Source organism: Paroedura picta, chromosome 1 (assembly GCF_049243985.1).
Source record: "Paroedura picta isolate Pp20150507F chromosome 1, Ppicta_v3.0, whole genome shotgun sequence".
In the NCBI taxonomy this organism is placed as follows: Eukaryota; Metazoa; Chordata; class Lepidosauria; order Squamata; family Gekkonidae; genus Paroedura; species Paroedura picta.
The window spans coordinates 196,358,318-196,384,045 of NC_135369.1; the positions used below are offsets into that span (position 1 = coordinate 196,358,318).

General features: G+C 47.0%; 1 protein-coding gene across 3 annotated transcripts in view; it reads left to right on the forward strand.

Moving 5' to 3' along the window:
• The window catches only part of BTBD3 (BTB domain containing 3), a 42,503-nt gene extending 17,493 nt beyond the window's left edge, over positions 1-25,010 (forward strand). For 2 of the 3 annotated variants that reach the window (XM_077315946.1, XM_077315957.1), the window contains exons 2-5: positions 6,849-7,107; positions 8,229-8,319; positions 9,107-9,225; positions 16,180-25,010. In XM_077315946.1, coding sequence (XP_077172061.1) covers positions 6,965-7,107; positions 8,229-8,319; positions 9,107-9,225; positions 16,180-17,212 — 1,386 coding nt within the window. In that variant the 5' untranslated portion in view covers positions 6,849-6,964 and the 3' untranslated portion in view covers positions 17,213-25,010. Of the gene's footprint in view, positions 1-4,318; positions 7,108-8,228; positions 8,320-9,106; positions 9,226-16,179 lie in introns of those variants that run through there. The other variant, XM_077315936.1, reaches the window with a different exon arrangement.
• The last annotated feature ends 718 nt before the right edge of the window (positions 25,011-25,728 follow it).

The following is a 25,728-nucleotide window of genomic DNA, read 5'->3' on the forward strand; positions in this document are numbered from 1 at the left end:
GTGACTCATGGTACATTACAATAAGGTGACCAGATTTTAAGATTAGTAAAGCAGGACACCATTGACCAGGGGGGTTCTTGATTAAAAATTTGGTCTATACTAAATGTAACTTGCTGAAAGTGCTTCAGTTCTGAATTGCCCTGTTTTTAAGAACGTCAGAGGACAAAACAGACTTTCGCTTTCGCCTAGGACTGTATAGGACCCCTATTGACTATTTGCCAAACAAGGTGTCCTTTATGAGCTGGTCGCACATCAAGATTTCCTGGCACTAGTAGATGACGTTTTGAAGTCAGTGAAGCCAATAGTCTCGTTCTGGAGCAGAGTTCTCGTGGGATCTTCCCATTTACGGCTCTTATCTCTTATCTCCAGAAACCAAAACAATTGCAGTAAAAGCAATTGTTAATTAATTTAAGTCCTCTTTCTTCTGCTTAAGAAAGAGGACTTAAATTAACTAACTGCCTGCCTTGAATCGAGGTGGCCACCCAGGCAGAGCGAGGGGGGGGGGAAAGAGAGAAGCAAAAAGACGGAGAGATACTTGCAGTTATCTATTGAAGCATTGATTAATGACTTTTGTTGAGGCTACCAGATACTTTCCTCCCCTCAGTCCACAGCGTTCACTTACAGTAAATCGTAGAGGAGGGTTAAAGCAGTTTCTTTTAAGAGAGAAAGAAAGAAAAACAGTCCAAGATAGAATATGGCGGTTGTCCTCTTGACCTGAAATGCTGACAGCTTGTAATCCGGGGAGATAAACTCCCTAAAGGATTGGAGACGGCCCCAAGAGTTCACTAGGACTTCCTGGGTAGAAAAAGTGAGGTGGAGTTTGCATACCCCTCCTCTTTTCTGCCAATTGCTTCCACAATTTGCCCCTGTCAGGCTCCAGTGATTGCACTGCAATCCCCTCGGGACAACATCTTTAGCCACACCCCGATATCAGTTAATGTCTTAACACTTTGGTGCAGCCTGAATTTCAGAAATATGTGTAAATACTGAAAACATAATTAATGATTTTATGGAGTCTTATTCCAGTATGGTGTATGAGTTAATTGCAACACAAGCTTTACTTTTTGCTGATAGTATTTCCATGTAAAGTATATGGATATTTATAAATATGAACCAAGAACCAGCCTGGTGTAGTGGCTAAGAGCTTCTAGTCTAGAGAGCTGGGTGTGTTTCCCTGCCCCTCCACATGCAGCCAGTTGAGTGACTTGCGTTAGTTAGAGCTGTTCTCACAGAGCAGTTAGAGCTCTCCCAGCCCCACCTACCTCACAGGGTTTCTGTTGTGAGGAGAGGGAGACTTCTTCAGGTAGTGAAAAGCAAGGTATAAAAACCAACTCCTCTTCTTCTAATTTTGATGGCAGCTTGGAAAACAACAATGTCTCTTGCCTAAATGAGTTGAAAGCAATATTTTAATAAAGATATCTGTAGTTCTTAATGAAAATAACCATTACAGTGTATATTAATAAGCCTGTACATCCCTGTATATATGTCTGAAGTTAATCATTATATTATTCCTCCCCTCCTTTAATTGTATTGTCAAGGAGCAAATTGTGCATAGCTGGCACTCTCACAGTTGTTTCTGGGCAATTTTCTCAAAGACACAATGGGAAAATAAGTATTGCCATGTTGGTAGACTCATACAGCATAGCAGGAAAACTTAAAATGTCATTCCCTTTCAGGTAGTCTGGTGGAACAAAATGATTATGAGCTCATTTAGTCCTCTAAGAAATTTTGGTTCTGAAGAATCCCTCTTGTGGCTTTTCTGTTTGCCAAGTGTGGTGTGACTTTTCTAAAAAATATTCACAGAGGAATGAGAGTGAAGTAAGAAAAAAGAAAATACATGAGATAAATATAGGACAGTCATGAACAAAAAGGGAGGAAGATGGAGATAGAAAATGTGTCTCTCATCACCCATGTAGCTTCCTTGATGCTGTTTTGAAAGTAGGAACAAAGGGGGTGAAAGTGGGAAAGACCTCAGCATACGGAATCCTGGAAAGAGGCTACCAGTCATGGTTGTTATCTTTGGGCTAGACAATGGCCTTGGGATAACACTTCCTTGCCTGCTGTAGCTTCATAAGAAAATTAGAGAAGCTATGTTGGATCAGACCAGTGGCCCATCCAGTTCAACGCTCTGTGTCACACAGTGGCCAAAACCCAGGGGCCATCAGGAGGTCCACCAGTGGCGCCAGAACTCCAGCAGCCCTCCCACTCTTGCCCCCAAGTACAAGAATACAGAGCATTGCTGCCCCAGATATAAGACCATAAGAGAAGCCATGTTGGATCAGACCAATGGCATGTTCTGTCCAACACCCTGTGTTGCAGAGTAGCTAAAACCCAGGTGCCTTCAGGAGGTTCATCAGCAAGGCCAGAACTTCAGAAACCCCCATGCTCTTGTCCCCCAAACAAGAAGAATACAGAGCATCACTGCCCTAGATATAAGAATGTAAAAGAAGTTACGTTGGATCAGGCAAATGGTCCATCCAGTAAAACCCTTAGTGTCATACAGTGGCCAAAACCTAGGTGCAATTAGGAGGTCCATCAGTGGGGCCAGAACTCCAGAAGCACTCCCACTCTTGATCCCAAGCACCAAGAAGATAGAGCAGGGGTTCTCAACCAAGGTTTTGTGTAACCCTGGAGTTCCTTGATGGTCCTGGAAGGGTTTTCCGAAAGCGTGGGAGTTAATTAATTTAAAATATATATTTTTTAATTTGTTAAACCATTATCAGGTGATATGACCATATATGGACATGTCAACCCACTCCCCCCTTCCCAGAAGGGCCAATCATGGCCTTGGAAGGAAAGGGAGGAGTCCTGGGTGGGCGTGTCCACAGCTATGCTTCCCAACTATATTCTGCATGATTATGCAGCTCCTGGAGTTTCTCAAAGCCTGAAGAATGTTTCAGGTGGTAAAAATGTTGAGAAAGGCTGGGACAGAGCATTACTGCCCGAGACATAAGAACATAAGAGAAGCCATGTTGCCATTGTCAGAGAGTATGGCTGGTTCAAGATCACCCAGTGAGCTTCCATGATCCAAGAGTTGCTAACCTCCAAGTGTGACCGAAAGAGTTCCAGACCACAAAGATTGATTCCCTGGAGAAAATGGCTGCTTTGGAGGGTGGAATCTGTGCCATTATGCCCTACTGTGATCCCTCCCCCCCATCCCAATATGCCAACAGTCCACACCCAGATCTCCAGGGATTTATCAATACAGAGTTGGCAGTTCTACAATAGCTGCTTTAGGAGTACACAAATGCTGCCTGGCATTTTAAGTTTACACTCAGGCGTGCCAAAGTTTGCCTTCACTGTTTCCACCCTTTTTGAAATGTCCATGCTCATGTATCCATTCTAGTTTAAACTGGAAAAGCACGGGTGCTCTTGGATGTGCTCAGACTGATAAGTCAATAGGGAGTCCCATAACATCATGGGGGGGGGGGCGGGACTGTGGCTCTGTGGTAGCGCCTTTCCATCCCCGGCATCTCCACTTAAAAGGACCAGGTTGTAGGGAATGGGGGAGACTGTTCTCTGCCTGAGACCCCAGAGAGCCGCTGCCAGTCTGAATAGACAAGACTGCCCTTGATGGACCACAGGCCTGTTTCTGTTTAAGGCAGCTTCTTTGCGGCGGCATAAGCTACTCAGTAAACTCTGCTGCATAGATGGCGTTTCCAGAAGCAGAACTGGAGTATTGCACAAACCTATTGAGGCTGTAGCAAATCTAACAAAAAAGCGTGATGGGTGCCTTTATCTGTTCAGCTCCAGGTAGCTTTTGAGCCATCACAAAGCCAGCTAGGTCAAGGTCACCTTGTAATTTTGAAAAATCTACATAGTGCAATTGCAGCTGACAGGATAAAGGCCTGCCTGCCACATGGAGGGCCATTCATTCCAGAAGGACCTACTCCTAGTCACCCGTGTTAAGATATCCTGAGGAGATTGGGCCATCTCAGAAGATGAGACTGCTGCTGAGAATTGTTTTCTTGCACCTGAGTTTCCCTGTTTGTGCCCGTTGGTGCAGACCCTGGGAGGAAAACCCTGCAGCAGGGGTAGTCAAACTGTGGCTCTCCAGATGTCCATGGTCTACAATTCCCATGAGAATTCCATGGACATCTGGAGGGCCGCAGTTTGACTACCCCTGTCCTACAGCATAATGACATAATATATTCTTGATCCTGTGAGGGGAGGGAAGAGCAGAGCAGAGCATAGGAATGTGGTTTCTCCTGCAGGCCCATGTCTTTGGTAACAGCCCCAAGGTGGACGGTTGCCTGCGCAAGTTGCTGGGGGGGGGGCGGGATTTGCTGCTCATCTTTTGTTGGGTTGTATAGTTTTAATGGCGGTTTTATGTGTACTGTTGTAACCTACCACAAGTCATTACCAAGAGCGGTGGGCTAAAAATGGGCACAGCTGCAGTTGTTTTGCACCAGCATCCTTGCACTGCTTCTCCCCCTTTCTTTTGTGTGGCATCTTTTGGGCAGCAGAGGGGTCAGCAAGGGGTGTCAGCCCAACCAAGAATAGACAATAGAGTTCCTGTGGCCTTGGTGTGCTCTTCAGCAGGATATATTTTACGCTTTGTGACACTGTGTGTGTGCTTGACAAGGCAGTGTCTGCTTGGGTCCCCATGGTGGGTTGCCGTAGACACCTGGATCTTCCAGCATGGATGAGCCTTGAGTAGAAGCATGTACCACTCTTGAGCCACAAGCCCATTTTCTTTCACCAAGTATCAACAAGATCCCTCTAGTGACTCTTGCTGGGTTCCTTCCTGAACTGTTACTCTGAGTACAAAGCTGGGGATGTTTAACCTCTTAGTTACAGGGTGCTGGAAAAAAATTATTGTGATTTTGGGGGCTGACTGGAGTTTGTTTCTGGCATGTTTCCGGTTGCAAGTGTGGAGGGTTGATTTTTCTTATGCTCTCTGCCTTAAACCCCCCAGAGCCGTACGGAAGGGCAGTATAAAAATCTAAATCCTTATCCATGGTTCCTCTATATATTTGTGAGACAGCCTGGGGGGTGGGACATGTCCGGCTGTCCAAGTTGGAATAGGGCCAATCATGGTGCAGCCAGCTTTTCCCTGATTGGCCCTGTCCCTGCAGCTCCCGCCCTCCGGCCCTGGACTCTAGCCTCTTTGCTCTCAGACATGCCTCAGTGCCTGGAGCCAGCAGTAGGTAAGGGGAGAAGGCCCTGGGCAAAGGGTCGTGGTGGAGGGCTTGCTAATGAGGGCCTCTTGGCCTGCTGACTGCCTGCTAAGGAGCTCTGTCTTGGCCCTGCTAACGAACTGCCCAGCCCCTGCCCACCCCACTTGATCTGGCTGCGAGCTGCGGCCCAAGGCCACCTTAAGCTGCCTGGCCAGGAGCCAGGGGAGGGGGCCCTCTCAAAGCCCGTTCTTAGGAATGGCCTTTGAGGCTAGTAAATAAATAAATCCTGTGATGGTGCCGCCGCTCAAGCAATGTGTTCTGCTTGGTTGCTTCAGGTAGGGAGACAACCCTCTTGTTTGCCCGTTAGGGTGAAATAGAAGTGCAAGACGTTTTCGCAACACCTTTGTCTTTCTCTCTCTCTCTCTCTCTGCCTGCAAGCAGTGTGTTGCTTGCCAATACAGAAGCTGGAACTGAGCAATGGAACAGAGGGTGGGTTCCTCTCCTGTGTCCAGAGGCTGCTCTACCCGGTTCTGGATGGGTGCTGGCCCAAGTGGTGTTGGCACAGAGTTTTTGTTGAGACCCTTCCCTATGAAAGAAGCATCTGAAATGTGTAGGAATTTATATCCGGTGCGCACATAGGAAGTTTTGGCTGTGTTGCTATGCAGACATTGCTGGTATAATTTGACTTAACTAGTTTCTGCGTACTGGGTTGGGATGTCTGCAAAGGACCCTTTTGCTAGCAGCAAACACAGGGATTTAAAAGCTCTCTGCTCATTTAGCTTGAGAGTACAAATGACACTGAAAGAAGGGACTGTTAAAAGGGTGTCCCTCCATTTCACTGCCACAAGTTAATCTGCCTTTGTCTGAATATGAAATCCATCTGATGCTCTCATTCTGATCTTGCAATGGGAAGGGATTTGTAGGGCAGAAGGGACTCAGTCCATTGGGCTCTGCTTATGCGCTGCTTGCAAACATTTCTCAGTGTTGTGAAAGCCCCATTACTCATCCATACATTTACTGAAACGATTTCCATGTGCAAAAGTCAGCAGCAGCAGCAGCAGCAGCTTCCTAGCCAGGGATTTCTGTCAGATGCACACCTTCAGACCGTCTCTATCGGACTCACTTGGAACGAGCGGCTTCCCTTGCAGCTTAAACCAGTCATTAGAGGAGAGCGCAGCCCCTGGCTTTTCCACATCAGAGCTGTGCTCATCCACCACTGCCACGGGCGTCAGTGTGCTGCCGGCCCAATCGTCCTCGGCAGCTTCAGCTATTGGCTTAGAGCGCTGCCCGTCTGCCTCCCTCTGCAGGGCTGTGACACCTCTTGTGCTCAGATCCATTCAAGGCACAAGCAGCTGATCACCCTTCTGCCTGCTCGCTCCGCACAGCAGCCTCGCAGGGGCAGATGATGCCGTTCCCAGGCACAAGTAAATGGAAATGGGAATCATGATGGGGAGCAGTTTAACCGATCAAGTACTGGATCAAACTTAAGAGAACAAAGCTGATATCTTATTCAGCACTCTGGAAAAAGGTCACCTTGCTGGCTGGCTGGTGGACGAAGCACAATCTCGCCTTCTGCTGCTCTCTTTTAGCACCTTCTGTGCTCTCTCTTTCTCTCTCGCTCCCTCTGTGGCTCGTAGTTAGGCTCTCTGCTTAAACAGACAAGGAGACTCATGGTAGATGACAAGGGAAAGAACATGAAATGTCTCACCTTCTTCTTGATGCTTCCAGAGACAGTCAAGAACAAGTCTAAGAAAAACTCCAAGAAGGTAAGCAGCGGGAGCAGCAGCAAGTTACCCCCAGTTTGCTATGAAATCATTACCTTGAAGACGAGAAAGAAGAAGAAGATGGCTGCTGATATATTCCCCCGAAAGAAGCTGGCGAACAGTAACGCGGCTGCTGTCCAGCAGTACCACCAGCAAAACATCAACAATAACAACATCATCCCTGCTCCAAACTGGCAAGGATTGTATCCCACTATCCGAGAAAGGTAAGTTTGCCTTTAACTTTGCTGGCAATCCGGAGCAAAACAGACTTACTAGGCAGTGATTCCTGTTGACAAGAGGGAGAGATGTTGACAGGTTCAAGTTCGAGATCTGTGCAAGCCCCCCTTGAATACCTTCCTCTCTTGGAAATAGAAAATCACAGAGGGGCATTTCCACTGGTGAGATATTCAGTTCTGTCCTCTGTGATGGAAGAGAGTTGATATAAGAAAAATGCCAGAGCCGAAATAATTTGCCCTTGTAATTCAGGGGACAAGTGCTCTTCAGATGTTCCTTCTGTACTTCAGCTAGAGCTCGTTTCATCCCCCGTTTACTTAATAGAAGAGGGGAGGGGAAAAGTCTGTTTCAGGCACAGGGCTAAATTTTGTACCTTTGCATGTAGAGACTGTCAAAAGATAAAGATGGGACTCCATTACTCAAAATGAATCTCAATGTATTTTTATCACTTCTTAAGGTTTTCTATTTTAATAATAATGTTAAGTATGTAAAACAGTTCTGACTAATGCCGTATTAAAGAAATTGAAGAAATGCATTTATTTGTAGGGAGGGATATTTTGCTTTTCCAACATCAATGTTCAGCATTTTTGCTTGTCCTGAAAAAGGTTCCTTGTTTTAACCTGCTAAATAAAACATTAAGAATGTGCTTTTGTTTTATGATTTACTTCACACCCCCCCCAAAAAAAAAGTTCTCAGCCAAGCTTCTTTGGTAACATTGTGCTTTGAATAAAGGTCCCCCGAAGGAAGGAAGGAAGGAAGGAAGGAAGGAAGGAAGGAAGGAAGGAAGGAAGGAAGGAAGGAAGGAAGGAAGGAAGGAAGGAAGGAAGGAAGGATTTAGTGACCATGAAGTCCTTTAAAGCAGGGGTAGTCAACCTGTGGTCCTCCAGATGTTCATGGACTACAATTCCCATGAGCCCCTGCCAGCAAATGCTTGTAGGGGTTCATGGGAATTTTAGTCCATGGACATCTGGAGGACCACAGGTTGACTACCCCTGCTTTAAAGTGTGTATTTCTTTTCTTGTGCTGCTGTCAAAATGCTGATCAGTATTGCCTGGATGTGGGGAGGGGACATGCACGCATCCTAAATTAACATGTTTGCCTCTGTTTGTAGAAATGCGGTGATGTTCAACAATGACTTGATGGCAGATGTTCATTTTGTGGTGGGGCCACCAGGTGGGACCCAGCGGTTGCCAGGACATAAAGTAAGCAACAGCTGCATGGTTTAGCTTTTATTTGGGACACTGCTAAGACTCCGTGTAGGAGGCTATGGAGACTCTTCAGCCAGTGAAATGCTTGAGCATTCCCCTCCTACTAAGCACTATGCTTCCCAGAACACTTTTTTCTCTCCCCCTCCGCCCCGGCTAACATTTTTAATCTGCCTGTCCTCCATAAGTCCCAGGGCTGTGTGCACTATCCTCTTTTATTTGCACAACAGCCCTTCAAGATAGTTAAATCTGAGAGACAGTCAGCATTCTGGCTTTCCAGGGATTTGAATGGAGGAGATGATGTGGCTCAGGGGCAGAGCATCTGCTTGGCACGTTGAAGGTCCTTGGTTCAGTTCCCAGCTTATCCCGTTAAAGGTCCTGACAGGAGGGGATGGGAAAGATCTCAGGCTGACACCCTTGGAGAGCCACTTCCAGTCTGAGGAGATGCTACTGACTTTGATGGGCCGATACTGTCTCAGGCATCTTTGTGTGTGTGTGTGTGTGTGTGTGTGTATTCACGATCTAATATTCTAAGCAGCACACCACAGTAGCTCTCAGCGTGGGTTTAAGAACTCCAGGGTTTTCCAAAAGCCAAACTGAGTAATTAACTTGGCAAACTTTGCTGTCAAAACTAACAACGTAAGTCTGATGAAGCACTGAAGGCACATCAGGTTCTCCAGAAACCAAGCTTTGTTCTCAGCACACACGGATTTCTCCCATTTCTGTTTTCTTCCAGCAATGACTTTGTTTTGAAACATGACATAACACTTCCCTTTTCCAACAGTACGTCTTAGCTGTTGGGAGTTCGGTGTTCCATGCAATGTTTTATGGGGAACTCGCAGAGGACAAAGATGAAATCCGGATCCCGGATGTGGAGCCTGCAGCTTTCCTGGCCATGCTGAAGTAAGCCTCCTTCTCTGATGGAAGTAAACTCTGGACTAGTCAGAGCTGGGCATGAGTATAAATGGAGACGCCAACACTAGAAGCCCATCCCGTCTTAGTGTTGCTGTTGTTGTTGTTTTAATTATCAGAAAGATTTTGTTGGTAGATTCTGTTTTCCCACCCTTAAAAGTAACTTTTACCCAGTGGTCATTCATTTATTTCAATACTATATTTTATTTAATCTTGTTCTTTATAAATGTAATTTTAAATTTTAGTTTTAGAAAGGATATGATCCAATTTTTGTGATCTTTTTTTTTTCCTCTTTAGATTGTCCTGTGTTGCTTAGGATATCAGGCGAGACATGTTGTTGATCTGTAAGTTCAGGAATTAAAGTGAAAGTTGCACATCCAGTTCTTTGTAGGTTTTTTTATACAGTAATATTATTCAGTTTCTGTTGTGGTGTGTTGTGGCCATGATTTTTCATATCTGGTAATTTTTGTTAGGGTGGCATCTAATCGTGTAATTGATAGGTATTAAAGTTTTTGCATTGTCTTAGGTTATTTTTTTTAAAAAGCTCTGTAACTTTACCTCTGAATAATGATACTGCTGTTAGCTGCAGAATTTGTCAGAGAAAACACGCAAGGTATGTCTAGGGAAGATGATTTTCATAGCATGCTACAAACTACCAGGATGAAACTATGTCATATCTTTGGGGCAGGTACATCAGAAATGTCAAAGGGCGTGTGCTTTGTTTAGCATCTACACACGCACACCTTCTTCCGTATAAGTTTTAAGCGGGAGCCAAATCACTGTGTAAAGCAGGGGTAGTCAAACTGCGGCCCTCCAGATGTCCATGGACTACAATTCCCACGAGCCCCTGCCAGCATTCGCTGGCAGGGGCTCCTGGGAATTGTAGTCCATGGACATCTGGAGGGCCGCAGTTTGACTACCCCTGGTGTAAAGTGTGGCATTAAAACACATTTGCGGTAGACAAATCATACATAATCTAGTAGGGGGAAAGTTATAATTCATGACCGATTTGTTTCAGAGTACAGCTGTGTTAGAAAAGCTGGATCTGAGTCCATTGGCACCTCAGAGACTTAAGGTACTACTGGACTTAAATCTAGACCCATTTGTTGTTTCATGGGTTCTGAATACAGAAAGGAGGAAGATTATTTATTTTGCTTACCATATGTCAACAGAAATGAAACCTAACATTATGTATGGCCCCAGCTACTCTTTAACAGTGGCATTCCATTGATCCAAAACCCAATAGCAGTTCTGCTGCCCAAAGTTCTGTTTTCCCACCCACCCACCCTCCTGCTGCTGCCTGTCATAGATGTCCCTTCCACCTGTAACTTCCTGCAAGTTATGTATGTCCTCATTCCCAGGATCACTTTCCCTTCATTTCCCTTGTGACTCTGGAAAGCTGTGGTCTGCTTTCCTAGCTAGAGGTACATGTCAGACTACATGAGGAAAATTTAAAGGGCCAAACATGAATCTTTTTTAACAAGACCTTAGATAGGATTGACCTCAGGGCTGTTCAAATTAGTTTGAAGTATTTTCTGCACCTTGCCGGAAAAGTAGCACAAACAGCACCCAGATTTAAAATGACAAATGCTTAATTATCTTGATTCCTTTTCCTACACAAATATCCGTTCATCAGAAGTGTTCAAAAAAAAAAACCAGCATATTTCCCCCAGAAATGTTTTTCTACCTGTCCGATTTTCCCTCTTGCAATAAACATGTTTCTCTTTTACCCATATGGTAATTTTAGAGGCTGTGGGAACTGATGGATATTCTGATGAATGCTGAATTTCGATTATCACCTGAGTAGCAAAGGCACCTTGTCCTGCTTAGACCCAAACGGTTCAGATTGTTGAAATTATTGTGGTTTTCAATTGTAAACTGCAAAGGGGGGGGGCAATTTTGGTCCCATTGACTTTCCTGTGTGCATTGCACTCAGAACGGGCAAAGTGAAACTAGAGGACTGAAATTGAAACCAAAGGATTGTCCCCAGGCCATTCTTGGTTGATTCTTGTGGCTGGGAATCTGGATGCAAACCAGCAGTTCACACAGAGGATACCACAGGGCACAAATTTTGGAGGAGGTTCTCAGTTCACTAGAAGGACAGCCAAGCTGCTTTGAGTCTGGCCAACTCCTGTTGCGGATGACAAGTATGCTCCAAAACACGGTTTCACGTGCAGGGATTATGGAGCGCGCTTTCTCCCACAGGCTGACTCCAGCGAAAAGCGACACCATGTGGCTGGCTCCACTGAGTCATGGAAGTGCTCCGCTGCTGCTGGGGCAGGGAAGACCACTGCTGGCCCATGTTATCCAGCTCCCTCTTTCCAGCAGTCATAGCCAGGTGCTTCCGGTACAAAAGGAACTCATAAGAACCTATGAAGAGCCCTGCTTGATCAGACATCGTGTCGCCTGCAGTGACCAACCAGTTCCTCTAGACTCCTCTAGACTGCTCCCAAAGTGGGCAGTACCTCCCCCCAAGGGGAGGGTGAGGAATATGGGGGCAGTAGGGGGGCAGCAGTCTGACTCTTCCTGCTGCGGCTGCGTTTTGTTCCAGGGTGGCTTGCCTTTGCCTGCTTCTGGGTAGTAGTGATCCTGGGCTTCCTTGGTGGTCTCCCATCCCAGTGCTGACCAGGCCCAACCCTGCTTAGCTTCCTGAAGAAAACCACAGCTTCAGAAAGGAGGCTGGCTGGGATCCTCTCCCTGCTGCGCCCCTTCCCCTCCTCAGACTCTGTCCTTCCCAGGCTACACCCCAGACCTCCAGGAATTTCTTAACCCAGGGTGGGTTGGCAACCCTTCCCCAAAAGTCTCCATCTTTGGGAGGCTGGAAAAGTCTTCTGCTTGCTCCTGGCCATGGGATTTTCCACTGTTGGGATGGTTACAGGGATTATATTACCCCCGGGTTGAAAGATTTGCACTGGCCACACATCTATTTTTTGGCACAGTTACTGGAAATAGACCTGTCTCCTTAATTTATGATGGGGGAATTAGTGATTTTAGGAGACAGAAGCAATGTGAGAGGCAGTAAAGAGCGAGATATTCCACCTATGTATCTGGTCAGAAATCTTAAGAGGCAGTTAGAATCAATGAATCATAGAATCATAGAATCATAGAATCATGGGTCATCTAGTCCAACTCCCTGCACCATGCAGGACACTCACAACCCTATCGCTCATCTACTGTCACCTGCCACCCCCTTGAACCTTCACAGATGGCTATCTAGCCTCCGTTTAAAAATTTCCAAAGATGGAGAACCCACCACCTCCCGAGGAAGCCTGTTCCACTGAGAAACCGCTCTGTCAGGAACTTCTTCCAGAAGTTTAGATGGAATTTCTTTTGAATTATTTTCATCCCATTCGTTCTGGTCTGTCCCTCTGGGGCAAGAGTGAACAATTCTGCTCCATCCTCCATATGGCACCCTTTTAAATACTAGAAGATGGTTATCAGATCCCCTCTCAGTTGTCTCCTCTTTAGGCTAAACAGAACAAGTTCCCCCAACCCATCTTCATATGTCTTGGTCTCCAAACCCCTCACCATCTTTGTTGCCCTCCTCTGGACATGCTCCAAAAAAACTTAATGAAAAGGAACTTTATTGAAAAACTAGAGGCCGAACCCATTGAATTCAGGAATACAGTGGGTGCTAGATTAGGAGAGGTAGGGTGGAAGAAATCTGCGGATGGCCTCCCCCTCCTACCAGGACCAGGACCAGGATCTCATGCAGCAGGGATCTGCAGCCTCCATTCCTCGGAGGGGAAGGAGGAAGGGGTGGTCATGGTGGGGGATGGAAGGCGATTGGCTGGCCGCTGGACAGACAGGCAAGCCGGTTGAAAGAGGAGACACTCAGGGGTGGGACAGCCGCCCTGAGTGAGTGTTAAGTGCTGCTGAGTGGCACTTAAGCCATGAAGCACGCTCCTCCTCCAAGGCCTTACCACAAATATATTATGTGGAAAATCTGAATATTTCCTCTCTTTTCAGATCTCTTCGGCACAATACTCTGTCACTTTTACCCAGTGGTCATTAATTTATTTCAATACTAAAATTGTTCTTTCTAAATGTAATTTTGAATTTTAATTTTGGAAAGGATGTGTTACAATTTTTGTGATCTTTATTCCTCTTCAGTTTGTCCTATTAGGAGATCAGGAGAGACAAGTTGTTGTCTCTCTCTCTCTCTCTCTCTCTCTCTCTCTCTCTCTCTCTCTCTCTCCCACCCCCACCAGCACTCAAAGTGCAAAGGAATATTTCCCCCCAGACTACAATATGGCCACAGCACAACAACAACAATAGCAAAAATGTGTAGGCAATATAGTGTGTTTTGACTTTGCAGTAGAGCTGACACCAGGCAAGAGGGGTGTGTTCCTGTGTGTGTGGGAAGGGGGGCACTAGGGATGAGGCCTGGGAGCCAAGAGAACAGCAGCCCAAAAGGGTTTGGGCACACCAGACTCTAGACAGCCAGCAGCGGGACACAGAGGCTGAGGCTCTTTCCAGATGTTGCTTCCTGGCTCTGGAATTCAGAGTGGAGGTTCCCCTCATTCACCATGGCTAGTAGCCCTTGATAGACTTATCCTCCATGAATCTCTCTAATCTCCTTTGTAGGCTGTTTATTCCTGCGGCCATCACTACATCCTCTGGCAGTGAATTCCACATTTTAATCATTCTCTGTGTAAAGTAGTATTTCCTTTTATCCATCCTGAACCTTATGCCCATCAGCTTCCTTGGACACCCTTGAGTTCTACTATTTAGGGTAAGGGAGAAACATTTATCTTTGTCAGCTCTCTCTACCCCATGCATAATTTTATATGCCTCTATTTTATATACCCCCCGTAGTTGTCTCTTTTTTCCATGGAAAAGTCCCAGACTCTTCATCCCTTCCTCCTAAGGAAGGTGCTCCATCTTGGTGCTCTCACCTGTACTTTCGCTAACTTCTAATTCCAAATGAGGCTGCACCATAGAACTGTCCACTACGACAGAGATAGTCAACCTGTGGTCCTCCAAATGTCCATGAACATCTGGAGGACCACAGGTTGACTACCCCTGCACTACGATACAACCTCAAGATCTTTTTCCTTCTCATTTTCAGGAAGTTCAGGCCCCAGCAGCCTAGACTTGAAGTTGGGATTTTTTGTCCTAATGTGCATCACCTGACACTCACCAACATAGAACCTCATTCCTTTCCCGTAGCCTCTCTCCTCCGCCCATTTTCCTCTTTAAGGATACTTGGAGTGACACCTCTTTCCACTGTGAGGGGACCTTCCACCCATAGTCTGGCTGTTCCCACCACAAGTGTACTTTGCAAGGGCCCCACAATTCCTTGGCTCTGGTACTACGGGCCCCCAAATCCTGGTGCTGGACACTTCAGATGACTCAGATACAGCTTTGGTTTGTTTGTTTGTTTATTTATTTATTTATTATGTTTATATACCGCCCTCCCCGGAGGCTCAGGGCGGTTTACATAGAGCATATAAACAATACATGAAACTGTCTATAACGTATGAATAACCGTACAATAATATTAATAACTAATGGCTGTAACAGTATAACAATATAACAATATAATATTATAAACAATGCAACAGTACAAACAGGTCCAGAGCGCTCTGGTGGAGTTCTGGGAGGGAGGGGAGCAGGGGCCCTTCATTTGCTGTTGGTTGTGCCTGGTCTCAACCAAATGCCTGGCGGAAGAGCTCCTTTTTGCAGGCCCTGCGGAAATGCTTAAGCTCTGTCAGGGCTCTGATCTCCTCTGGGAGCTCATTCCACCGGGTGGGGGCCAGGACAGAGAATGCTCTGGCCCTGGTCGAGGTTGGTGTGGATGTTGCAAGTCCATGGCTTCAGATTTTTTGCACTTTTGTTTCAATGTTATTAAAGCTGTAAATTGTGAGTTTTGTTTAAATTGTTTTTGTTTAAATTGCATGTTAGCTTACATTTTTGTCACCATCTCAAAAAAAGTCTTTATCATGAGGCTTTGCCGAGCATGCTATGTGATTAATGTTCAATCTGTTAATGAAGCAGTTAAAGGTAGATGGTTAAACTCCTGAAAATTCTTTTGTCTATCGACAGCTCTACAAACTGCATAACTGTATCTTAAATAAAGCCGGACAGGGATGGTAGAAGGAGTTGGGACTCCTTGTGTACTTGATTGGCCATCCATCCAATGAATGGCTAATCAGGTAGGCTGTCCTGCTCCTGGCTGCATCTACTCCAACTTCTTCTACTTGGATTCCAATCCACTTGGAAGAAGTGCCAGCCCCCTCTATTGTGCAGACGCCCAGAGGTGAGCCAGCTAGCAAGCAAACTGGGAGGGAGGGGTAGGGGGCCTAGGACCACAGTCAGGGGGAGGGTGGTTGCCCATCCAGTGGCTAATGCCTGGGAGGGAAAGGGGGGCAGCCCTGGCCTTCACCACATGGGTGGGGAGAACAGGACCACTGCCACTCTAAGTGTTGCCTTCCTTCATCCTTCCTTCCTCTGTCATTTACTCCCCTTCCTTCCTTCCCCCCTCCTTTAGGCCCTTTCCTTCCTTCCGGGGGGGGGGGAGGCGTCCTTCGCGGTCCACCTTCAATTAGTCGGACCACATGTGGTCCACGGCCCACAGGTTGGGGATCGCTACTCTAAGGTACTTTTGGACTCAAAATGTGAGTTTATTACTATCCAGGTACCTGTTGCTGCTTGATGTCTCACCTCACCTTCAACCTGCCTGCCTGCATTCCTTTGTGCCTGCCTGCCAGCCTTCCTACTTGTCTGCCTTTTTTCCTGCCTTCTTTCCTACCTGCCTTCCTTTCTGCCTGCCTGCCCGCCTGCTTTTCTTCCTTTGTGCCTGCCTGCCTGCCTTCTCCTGGCCTGTGCTAAACAACAGCATCACACAAAGGCTTCTACCGTGCCCAAAACTTCATTGGTCTTCAAAGTGCCACTGAATTCCAGCTTTGCTCGATAGCATCACCTGTCTGTCTTCTCTTCCAGGTACATATATTGTGACGAAATAGACTTGGCTGCGGACACGGTTCTTGCAACGCTTTATGCTGCCAAAAAGTACATCGTCCCTCACCTTGCCCGCGCCTGCGTGAACTTCCTCGAGACCAGCCTGAGCGCCAAGAACGCCTGTGTGCTGCTTTCCCAGAGCTGCTTGTTCGAGGAGCCGGACCTGACCGAGCGCTGCTGGGAAGTGATCGACGCCCAGGCGGAGCTGGCTCTGAAGTCTGAGGGGTTCTGCGACATCGATTTCCAGACCCTGGAAAGCATCCTTCGCAGGGAGACCCTGAATGCCAAAGAGATTGTGGTTTTCGAAGCTGCCCTCAGTTGGGCTGAGGTGGAGTGCCAACGGCAGGAGTTGCCCGGCAGCATCGAAAACAAGCGGAAGGTCCTGGGAAAGGCCCTCTATCTCATCCGCATCCCTACGATGGCACTGGACGACTTTGCCAATGGGGCCGCTCAGTCGGGCATCCTGACCCTCAACGAGACGAACGACATCTTCCTCTGGTACACGGCAGCCAAGAAGCCGGAGCTGCAGTTTGTGAGCAACGCCCGGAAGGGGCTTGTCCCGCAGCGCTGCCACCGTTTCCAGTCCTGCGCCTATCGCAGCAACCAGTGGCGGTATAGGGGCCGCTGTGACAGCATCCAGTTTGCTGTCGACCGGCGCGTCTTCATCGCGGGCTTTGGGCTCTATGGCTCCAGCTGTGGGTCGGCAGAGTACAGCGCGAAGATCGAACTCAAGCGACAAGGCGTCACCCTGGGGCAGAACTTGAGCAAGTATTTCTCGGACGGATCTAGCAACACTTTCCCGGTGTGGTTTGAGTATCCTGTGCAGATTGAACCAGATACGTTTTACACGGCCAGCGTGATTCTGGATGGCAACGAACTCAGCTATTTTGGGCAGGAAGGGATGACAGAGGTCCAGTGCGGGAAAGTAACTGTCCAGTTCCAGTGCTCTTCCGACAGCACCAACGGCACTGGAGTCCAAGGAGGGCAGATTCCTGAACTTATCTTTTATGCCTGAAAGGAAGAAAGAAAGAAAGAAAGAAAGAAAGAAGGAAAGAAAGAAAGAAAGAAAGAAAGAAAGAAAGAAAGAAAGAAAGAAAGAAAGAAAGAAAGAAAGAAAGAAAGAAAGAAAGAAAGAAAGAAAGAAAGAAAGAAAGAAGGTTTCCACGGCAAGGGGAATGTGATGGCATGATCTGTAGGTCTGGTTTCAGACCCTGTTTAAGGCTTAGTTTGTTGTCTGCAGAGATGAGATCAGTTCTGGTACTATGTTACTAAATGCAGTTTTTAACTGTATCCTAATAGCCAAAATGTGATAGCCCTGGAGGTCCCATGAAGTCAAAGTCCCCCAGTCTTCCTACTCTTAAGATGCCCTGACCAGCAGAAGAAGAGCAAATAGATGTTCCCCCACTATTTTTGACACTAACACCATTTGTTAAATGTGGATTATCCCCCCCCCACCAGCTTTCTTACAGATTTCTTGGAACTGGAGTTAGGTCTGTTTTTCTGTTTCTTGGTTACTCCTCTAGACTTGAGGATCTGTATCTTGCGGGCTCTTGTGCAGGTTGTTCTTTGACATTGGACGGCCTTTTTTGCTACAGAAGGTGTCCTTCTTTGAATTTAGATATTAGAGATGTAAACCTGGGGCTCACCAGTAACAGCCATCCACGCACAGACCCCTCTCCCTTAGCCAGCTGTTTTCCAGATGACCACCGTTGCAAATGAACCTCTTCAAGGAGCTCAGGTTATGCAGCAATGAAAACGAGGCTTTCACTTTGGCTGCTCTGCAGAGCTTCTCTGCATACATGTTTAAGTCTGGAGACACTGGCATATAGGCAGCCCCACTCTCCCTGTATAATGCTAGTGTACTGAAGCAAATGGCCTTGACTCGGTTGGCCCTTGAGAGCCTGATCTCATGAGATCGCGGAAATTACGCAGGGTCAGCCCCATGGTGGTCATGCAGAGGCAGGCAGTGGGAAAACTCCTCTGAGCCTCTCTTACCTTGAAATCTCAGAGCCTATGCAGGGTTAACCCTGGTTTGTCCTTGGAGGGGAGACCACCAAGGAAGTACAAAGGCAGGCAAGGGTAAACCACCTCTGAATGTCTCTCGCCTTGAAAACCGTACTGGGTCACTGTACATTGGACGTGGCCTAATGCAGGGGTAGTCAACCTGTGGTCCTCCAGATGTTCATGGACTACAATTTCCATGAGCCCCTGCCAGCAAATGCTCATGGGGATTGTAGTCCATGAACATCTGGAGGACCACAGGTTGACTACCCCTGTCCTAATGCACTTTCCCCTACCACTGACCCAAATGGTTCGTCCTGCTTTGCAGTGCTTCAGTAATGGTGATGGCAGTGGTAGTAGCAACCTCTCTGCTTCGTAGAACATATATATTCATCCCAGGAAGCTTGGCAGCCATTCTACGCACTTCCTTTCTTGGTCCCCAGTTCCTTCCCACTGTCAGTGAGTTTTGTGGAGATCACTTTTGTTCCCTGCTAAAACTGGATGAGAACTCATTTACTATGGAATTACTTTTCCTCTCTCATTAAGAGCTAAAAATCTTTTGGAGGATTATTTTGCTGTCAGTCGCAATGGAATGTATCAGCTCTGGGCTACATTTTTGTTGTTGTTGTTGTTCCCTTAACTGCATCTTGAATGTTATTAATGCCGCACAAATTAAGTAATTGGATAATTAAAGAGTTGGAAGCAAGTTGGCTCCAAAGAGCCTCTGGCTTTCTGGGTGGGAACCAAATGTTAGGCTGGACATGCTGTAATTATGCTTAGAATGTTGATTCATTTTAAGTAATGTTGATTATTGTTAATACCAGATGCACACTGACAGAAATTGCAGGGTCATATAGCTAGATTCAAGCGGGTCACCGTGTTGGTGTGACATAGTACAATAAAACTATAGTCCAAGAGCACCTTTAAGACCAACAAAGATTTATTCAAGGCGGGAGCTTTTGAATGCATTCACAGAGTGCATGTACTTGAAAGCTCCTACCTTGAATATACCTTTGTTGGTCTTAAGGTGCTATTGGACTCTAGTTTTGTGGAGTCATATAGCAACATAGTTGACTCAGCAGCTACTTAATAGGACAGTCACAGCTCCTGGTTGCTTTGGGTAGCACTCAGTATTTCACAACCTAGAATAACTATTAAGATAAAAACATAAAAAACATTTCATTTAACTGTGAGTTAAGCATGTGTTTTGTAAAAAAAGAGAGAGCGATTCTAATACAATCAGCAACGACAGCCTTACAAAAGATACACCTGAGTGGTGTTTTGTCTCTTTGTGATTTGACCAATCTCCAGTGAGATCTGGAAGGAAGGTTTTCCTTGTCCAGAAGCATTGTCCCCTCCCCCTCTACAAATTGGTTGTCAGGCTTCCTGCAGAACCGTCTGCATTCTGGGCAGGAAAAGGGCCATAGGACAGCTAGTAGTAAAAAGGGAAGGTAACGAGTGTAACTGAATGACAGCAAGCAACTCCCTGTTCATGAAAATAAAAGTGCACTTTCAGAAAGGCAGCTCCATAACTCTTACTACTGGAAAGTTGCTTAGAGTAGTTTTCCTGAGCTGCTTTGTTCCCGTTTTTGTGTCTGCGAAGGAGCTTTCGTCCTTAGTTTGTTTTACTTCCCTTCTTTTTAAGTTGAGGATCAATTGGTTTCTTCATTGAGGGAAATGTGAAGGTCCTTGCTTAAGCTGCTAGTTTAGTGTAGTGGTTAGGAGTGCGGACTTCTATTCTGGCAAGCCAGGTTCGATTCTGCGCTCCCCCACATGCAACCAGCTGGGTGACCTTGGGCTCGCCATGGCACCTTTGGTGCTCTCCGGTGGCCACCATGCCTGGGGCTCCCCCTCGGCATGGCACTGCTCAGCTGCTGCTGGCAGCGCCCCCCAATGGGAAAGCAACTGGAGCACAGTCTAAGGCCTCCTCCCCAGGCCTCAGTAAAATTGTCAAGCGTTGACTGGTGATAAAAAGGTTGGGAACCACTGCTCTTGACTAAAGGTAAAGGTATCCCCTGTGCAAACACCAGGTCATGTCTGACCCTTGGGGTGACACCCTCTAGCGTTTTCTTGGCAGACTCAATACAAGGTGGTTTGCCAGTGCCTTCCCCAGTCATTACCGTTTACCCCCAGCAAGCTGGGTACTAAGAACAGGCCAGCAGCCCATCTAGTCTGGCATCCTGTCTTACATAGACCGTTTATGCACTGAGAACTTCACTGCCCCAGCTCCCATGGATGAGCACAAATCGGGGGCAGATGAGGTGCACCAGTCCAAATGCTCCCCCATGTGGGTGCAGGAAGAGGTGGGGCAATCTGTCCCGACTAAAAGTCCAGCCTGCAGCCTGGCATGAAACCTCCAGTGCGTAAATGGTCATAGTGGCAACCAGTTCCTCTGCAGGGCCAACAATAGGGCAGAGAAGCCAAGGCCTTCCTAAGAACATCAGAAGAAGCTGGGTTAGGCCATGGAGGGTCCATCCAGTCCAGCCTCCCTTCTCACACAGGGGCTAACCAGTTCCTCTGGCAGGCCAACCACAGGGCAGAGAGGCTGAGGCCTTCCCCTGATGTTGCCTCCTGGCTCTGGGATTCAGAGGATCGGTCCCCCTGAATGTGGAGGTTCCCCTCAGCCGCCTGGGATTGGAGCCACTGATAGACTGACCCTCTATGACAACTAGAATCCTGGTATCTCCTCATTAGTGCCACAAATTGTTTGCAGTGCCCAAAGTACAGTCTAGAGTTCCAGACTTGGGTTGGACGTGGGAAAATCAACCCTAAAGCAGAAATGCCCAACCTCTGGCCCTAACACCTAATCATTCCATGCAAAGTGTGTGCTGCTTTTTTCAAGAAGAATGTTTCTTGGGTTATATCATATGAACAAAGTACACATCCCCCCCTGACATATAAATACTCCCTGAGCATGTCGGCCCTGTTTATAAACCAAGATTTACAAGAAAACAGACTGATAGTGTCATCCGTCCCTGATGTTCTTGGCAAAAGCTGCTGCAGTCTCTCCCCCAAAATAATTAACTTTACTTACATGTCTTTCAGGAAGCCAAAATAAAAAATACCGTGAAATTGCACACTTTGAATGGGATAAAATGTCACTACTGCTGCTCTCAGACAAAACTTGTGGTCAGGTCTACAAAAGCGTGCATTTGGCTGGCTAACTTGTCACTTCTGTGGCACTTCCTGGCTCTCCCTGCCTGCTTTGCCCCACGGAACTCTCTGCCCCAGCAGTGTATTGCCTTGGAACAGCACTTGTGTATTTCTCATAGAAGTCCCCAGCTGCCATTGAGTTCTTTGGGGAAAGCAACTGGGCACAGTCAGAAGCAGCATTAGGTTGTGGCTCAGTGGTGGAGCCCCTGACTGGCTTGTAGAAGGTCCCAGGTTCAATCCCCAGCATCTCCAGCTCAAAGAAGCAGGCCGGAGCTGATGGGAAAGACGTCAGCCCCACCCTGGAGAATCTTGATGGAACAAGGTCTTGGCTCACTATTAGGCAGCTTCATGTGTTCGCGGGACCCTGAGCTGCACAGTTCAGCCCCCTGACACAGTCTCCCCTCCCCTTCACAATGAGCAGCTTTGCTTTTGCATATTAAAAAAACAGGAAGCAAGAGAGAAAACCTATGAGCATTTTTCCACACGACTGTCAATAAATATGTAGATTTATGGTAGGTAGGAGCCGGTGGTCCTTACACCAATAGTGCAGTGCCAAATCACCTTTAGTACACAGGTCTAGCAGCAGTTAAAGTGAAGTATCGTGCCAGATGCTGGACATGGTGGTACTTGCCTTTCTCAAAGGAATGTAAATATTGGCATGCAGCTTCCCTCCAATCAGAGAAGAGAAGCACAGGCCCAGCTGTGCAAGAGAGAGTACAGGGGTGGTGGCTGCCTTAAGCGGAACAAGAACCCTGGAGTTGCCTGTTCCGAATGTTTAAAAAAAGAATTAGACACATTTGGGATTTTACATTTCTGAATTGGCTGCCTTAAAATAGATCAAAACTAGAATCATTAAAACCTTTTTAAAAATTGTGCCCTAGTCATGTATGGAAGAGATATTTAAAGTTATTTTTCCCCTGCTGCAAAAAGATCTAAAAACATTTACGAGTGCCTCTCCCTGGTTTGAGAACTGGCGAGGCAGAGTTTGCAGAGTTACTTTGGCCTTAGCACATTCATGCCAGTCAGCTTAGCCTGGACTGTCCCGCTGGCGATGCTTTTGGGTCATTAAATGCTTGCATTCTTCCTGACGCACATTTAGCTCGGGTGTCTTACACAATGGAATATAAAGCATGTGTGCCATCCTATCTGACAGTTTTCCATTCCAGTCCTTTAGAAATAGCAATTAAATCTGGGGCTGCTTCTAAAATGAATTACTGTGGAACGTACCTTTGGGATCAAAAGCCAGAGCACTAATAAGCAGACAGTTAGATTTCTTCCTTTTTTTATGCAGGCAAAGGTGTGAAAACAAAATTGAACTCTGCTACCGTATTGCTGCCATAACTTGGGTGACCTCCAAAGTTAAGCCCGGTCAGCCCTCGTTAGTATTTGGATGGGAGACCACGCCAGGGAAGTCCAGGGTTGCTGTGCAGTCAGACCAGGGCACCTCTGAATGCCTCTTGCCTTGAGAACCCCACGAGGGGCTGCCATAAACTGGCTGCAGCTTGATGAGGCTTCCCTCTCCCAAGAAATGTTTATGGGCTTCCCAGAGGCCCAGGTGATAATTTACCCAAGCACCAGTTAATTGTTCTTCTCTAGCAAGAGTTATAGGAGCAGACCCCCTTCCTGGGAGGACGTAATGAGTCCTACTGCATTGCCCTGTAAGACTCCATCCCTGCCTCAGTTGGTGGATGTGAAGTTTTGACAGTTTTTTCCCTGTAGCGCAGGGGTCCCCAAACCCCGGTCCGCGGCCCGGTACCAGGCCGCAAAGGCCATTGTACCGGGCCGCCAGCAGCCGCGCCTGCCTCCCCCCCCTGCAGCGAGAGGGGGGAAAGAGGCCGGCACAGCAGCCGGCGCACCAGCGATGCTAACGCGCGCGCGTTGAAGTGCCGCGCGTGCGCGTTTGCGCCCCCTGGTGGCCAAAACGCGCATGCGCGGCAGTTCTGCGCGTGCGCATTTTTGAGCAACTGCGGCAGCAGGGCCGCTGGCTCTCCCCCACCCCTGGAGGCGGTCCCCGACCAGATGAAGGTTGGGGACCACTACTGTAGAGTAATGTTCAACTTTATGTCTGAGAACTGAGGTCACTTGTAAGAAGCATAGAAAAAAGTAATGAAGTAATTACAGGTTTGTTCAGCATCTCTGATATGTTGAAGGGTTTTCTATCCTCTCTTACTAGGGGCAGAAGAATGGTTTACTCCTTCAATAGGGAATCTCTATGCAGGGCCATAATGTTTCCCATCGCAGAAAATGAAACAGATTTCAGCAAACTTTGGGATTTCCATCACACCCCAGACCTTTGCCTATTAAAGCCACAAAATAGTGTCCTCTATCTGTTCAGATGGAACAGCCTTTTTCAACCTTCTTGCTGTTGAGAAATCCCCAAAGCATTCTTCAGACTTAGAGAAGGCTCAGAAGTGATCAGGAGGCCACACTGCCCTGCAATGTCCCCAGAAGTCACACGTCACCAAAGTGAAATCACTCAGGCACTCCCACCAAATGTGACCTCACACTCTGTTGCCGCCCCCCCCCCCACGCACACACACCCTCTCAACGGCAGAAGCAGCCCAGCATCCTACTGGGACTGGGAGCAGGGTTGGGGCAGACAGCTACCACTCCACAACCCCCCCTCCCCAATGCAGTTAAAATGAGTTAAGTTACCTCTCTGGACTATGGTTGCTATCATGCGCCATGAGCCTCGGCCAGCAAGGATTTTTATCATCAGGGCCCCTCCCCTCCCCACTCCCTCCAGGCTCATCAGTGGCCATTTTGGGAGGGGGGACAGGTTGACATAACCATATATTATGTCAACCAATATTTTAAAGTAAAAAACCAATTAGCTCCCACCCAATTGGGAAAACCCTTCTGGGTCTGTTTCACAAAAAAAAAACCCTGTTCAGAAAGCCTGATACAGAAGTCTCAGCTTGAAACGTGTCTTAGACTTGGACAGTACTGTTTTGAGAAGGGCCATGTGCCACACCATAATGGAACCCTTTGCCTCCTGCGGAACAGAGCAGGCCTTGAATTGGGTGTCAGTGAAGCATAACTCCCCAAACTAGGCTAGATTCCGTCCAGTCAAGTGAATGTGGCCTTAAATGGTTTGTGGATAGTGCCAAACTATCTACCCCAGAGTAACTCAGTAGGATTATAGGATTGCTTCCAGATAAGGGTTTTACACCCTCAATAGAAACTTGGTTCTAAATGTACGTATTCCTGAATTTATTGGTTTGTGTATGTCAAAGACCAGATACAACAGATGGTGAGAAATGGGAAAGACTAGAAATGTCATGTTAAATTCTACCTAACATAGTCTTGCATGGTGAACTGGAGAGGGAAGGCAGACATGTTGGATTTGTGGTGTAATATACTTCTAAGCATATCTGAGATAGTATTTAATTAAATGTTCTAATTTCTATAGTAATTGCACTGAACGGGAAAAAATGTTAAATTCTTTGTTATTTCAGACACAGCTGCATCCAGTTGTGCTTGGAACATCGCTTGACTATAGCTACCGATGACATTTATGAAGGACAGTTATATAAATATGAAGTACCTCAAGTTGAATGTTAATCGTACTGTCTAATGTAACAGTGCAGAATTTTAGAAGACACGTGAATGTGTATAATCACATCTGAACGACAAAAAATAAACTGATTCATACATGGTTTCCGAGTGCTTTTTCTACATTGGCTTTTTTGGTCCTGGCCCTGACCTGGTGAAATGAGCTCCTGAGTGAGCTGTGAGCCCTGCGGGAGCTTTCTGCTTTCTGCAGGTCCTGCAAAATGTAGCTCTTCCGCCAGGCATATGATTGAGGCCATGGCCCTGAGGAAGAGCGTGCCCCCCCTCCCCAAGGCTAGTGCTGGCAGCTGGGTGGTGTCAGGATCAGTCCCTGCTCTCTGCCCTGTTCGAGTTCAGTGAACCTAAGAGACTCCATCTTGGTGTATTTTGTCCTTGCTAACTTTCCCATGTAACCAGAATGCTTATTTGATCTCTTCGTTTTCACACTGCATAGTCTCCCTGCTGTGATACATTGTTGCCTGTGTTCCTGTATACATCTTATCTGCTAGCCTGGGGAGCCGGCCTGACCAAGGCCGTGCTAACTTTGGCACCTTGGCAGGAAGCCAAGTGAGTGAGAGGGTGAGCCCCTCCCCTTGGGAACGCTTGGGTTTCGGCAGGAGAATTGTATTGATAACTGCTTGCTCTTCTGATATCGAACAGTCTTGACTTCGAATGTTACAGTATTCAGATCTACTTCCAATTAAAGCTTTCTTTCTATAGAAGTTTGTTTGTGAGTTCTGTCTGCTCTTGACAGGTGGTTGTCAGCTGGGACCTCCCTCCCCTCGAGTGGGCTATTAGATTCGTGGGTGGGGGGGGATCAAGTTG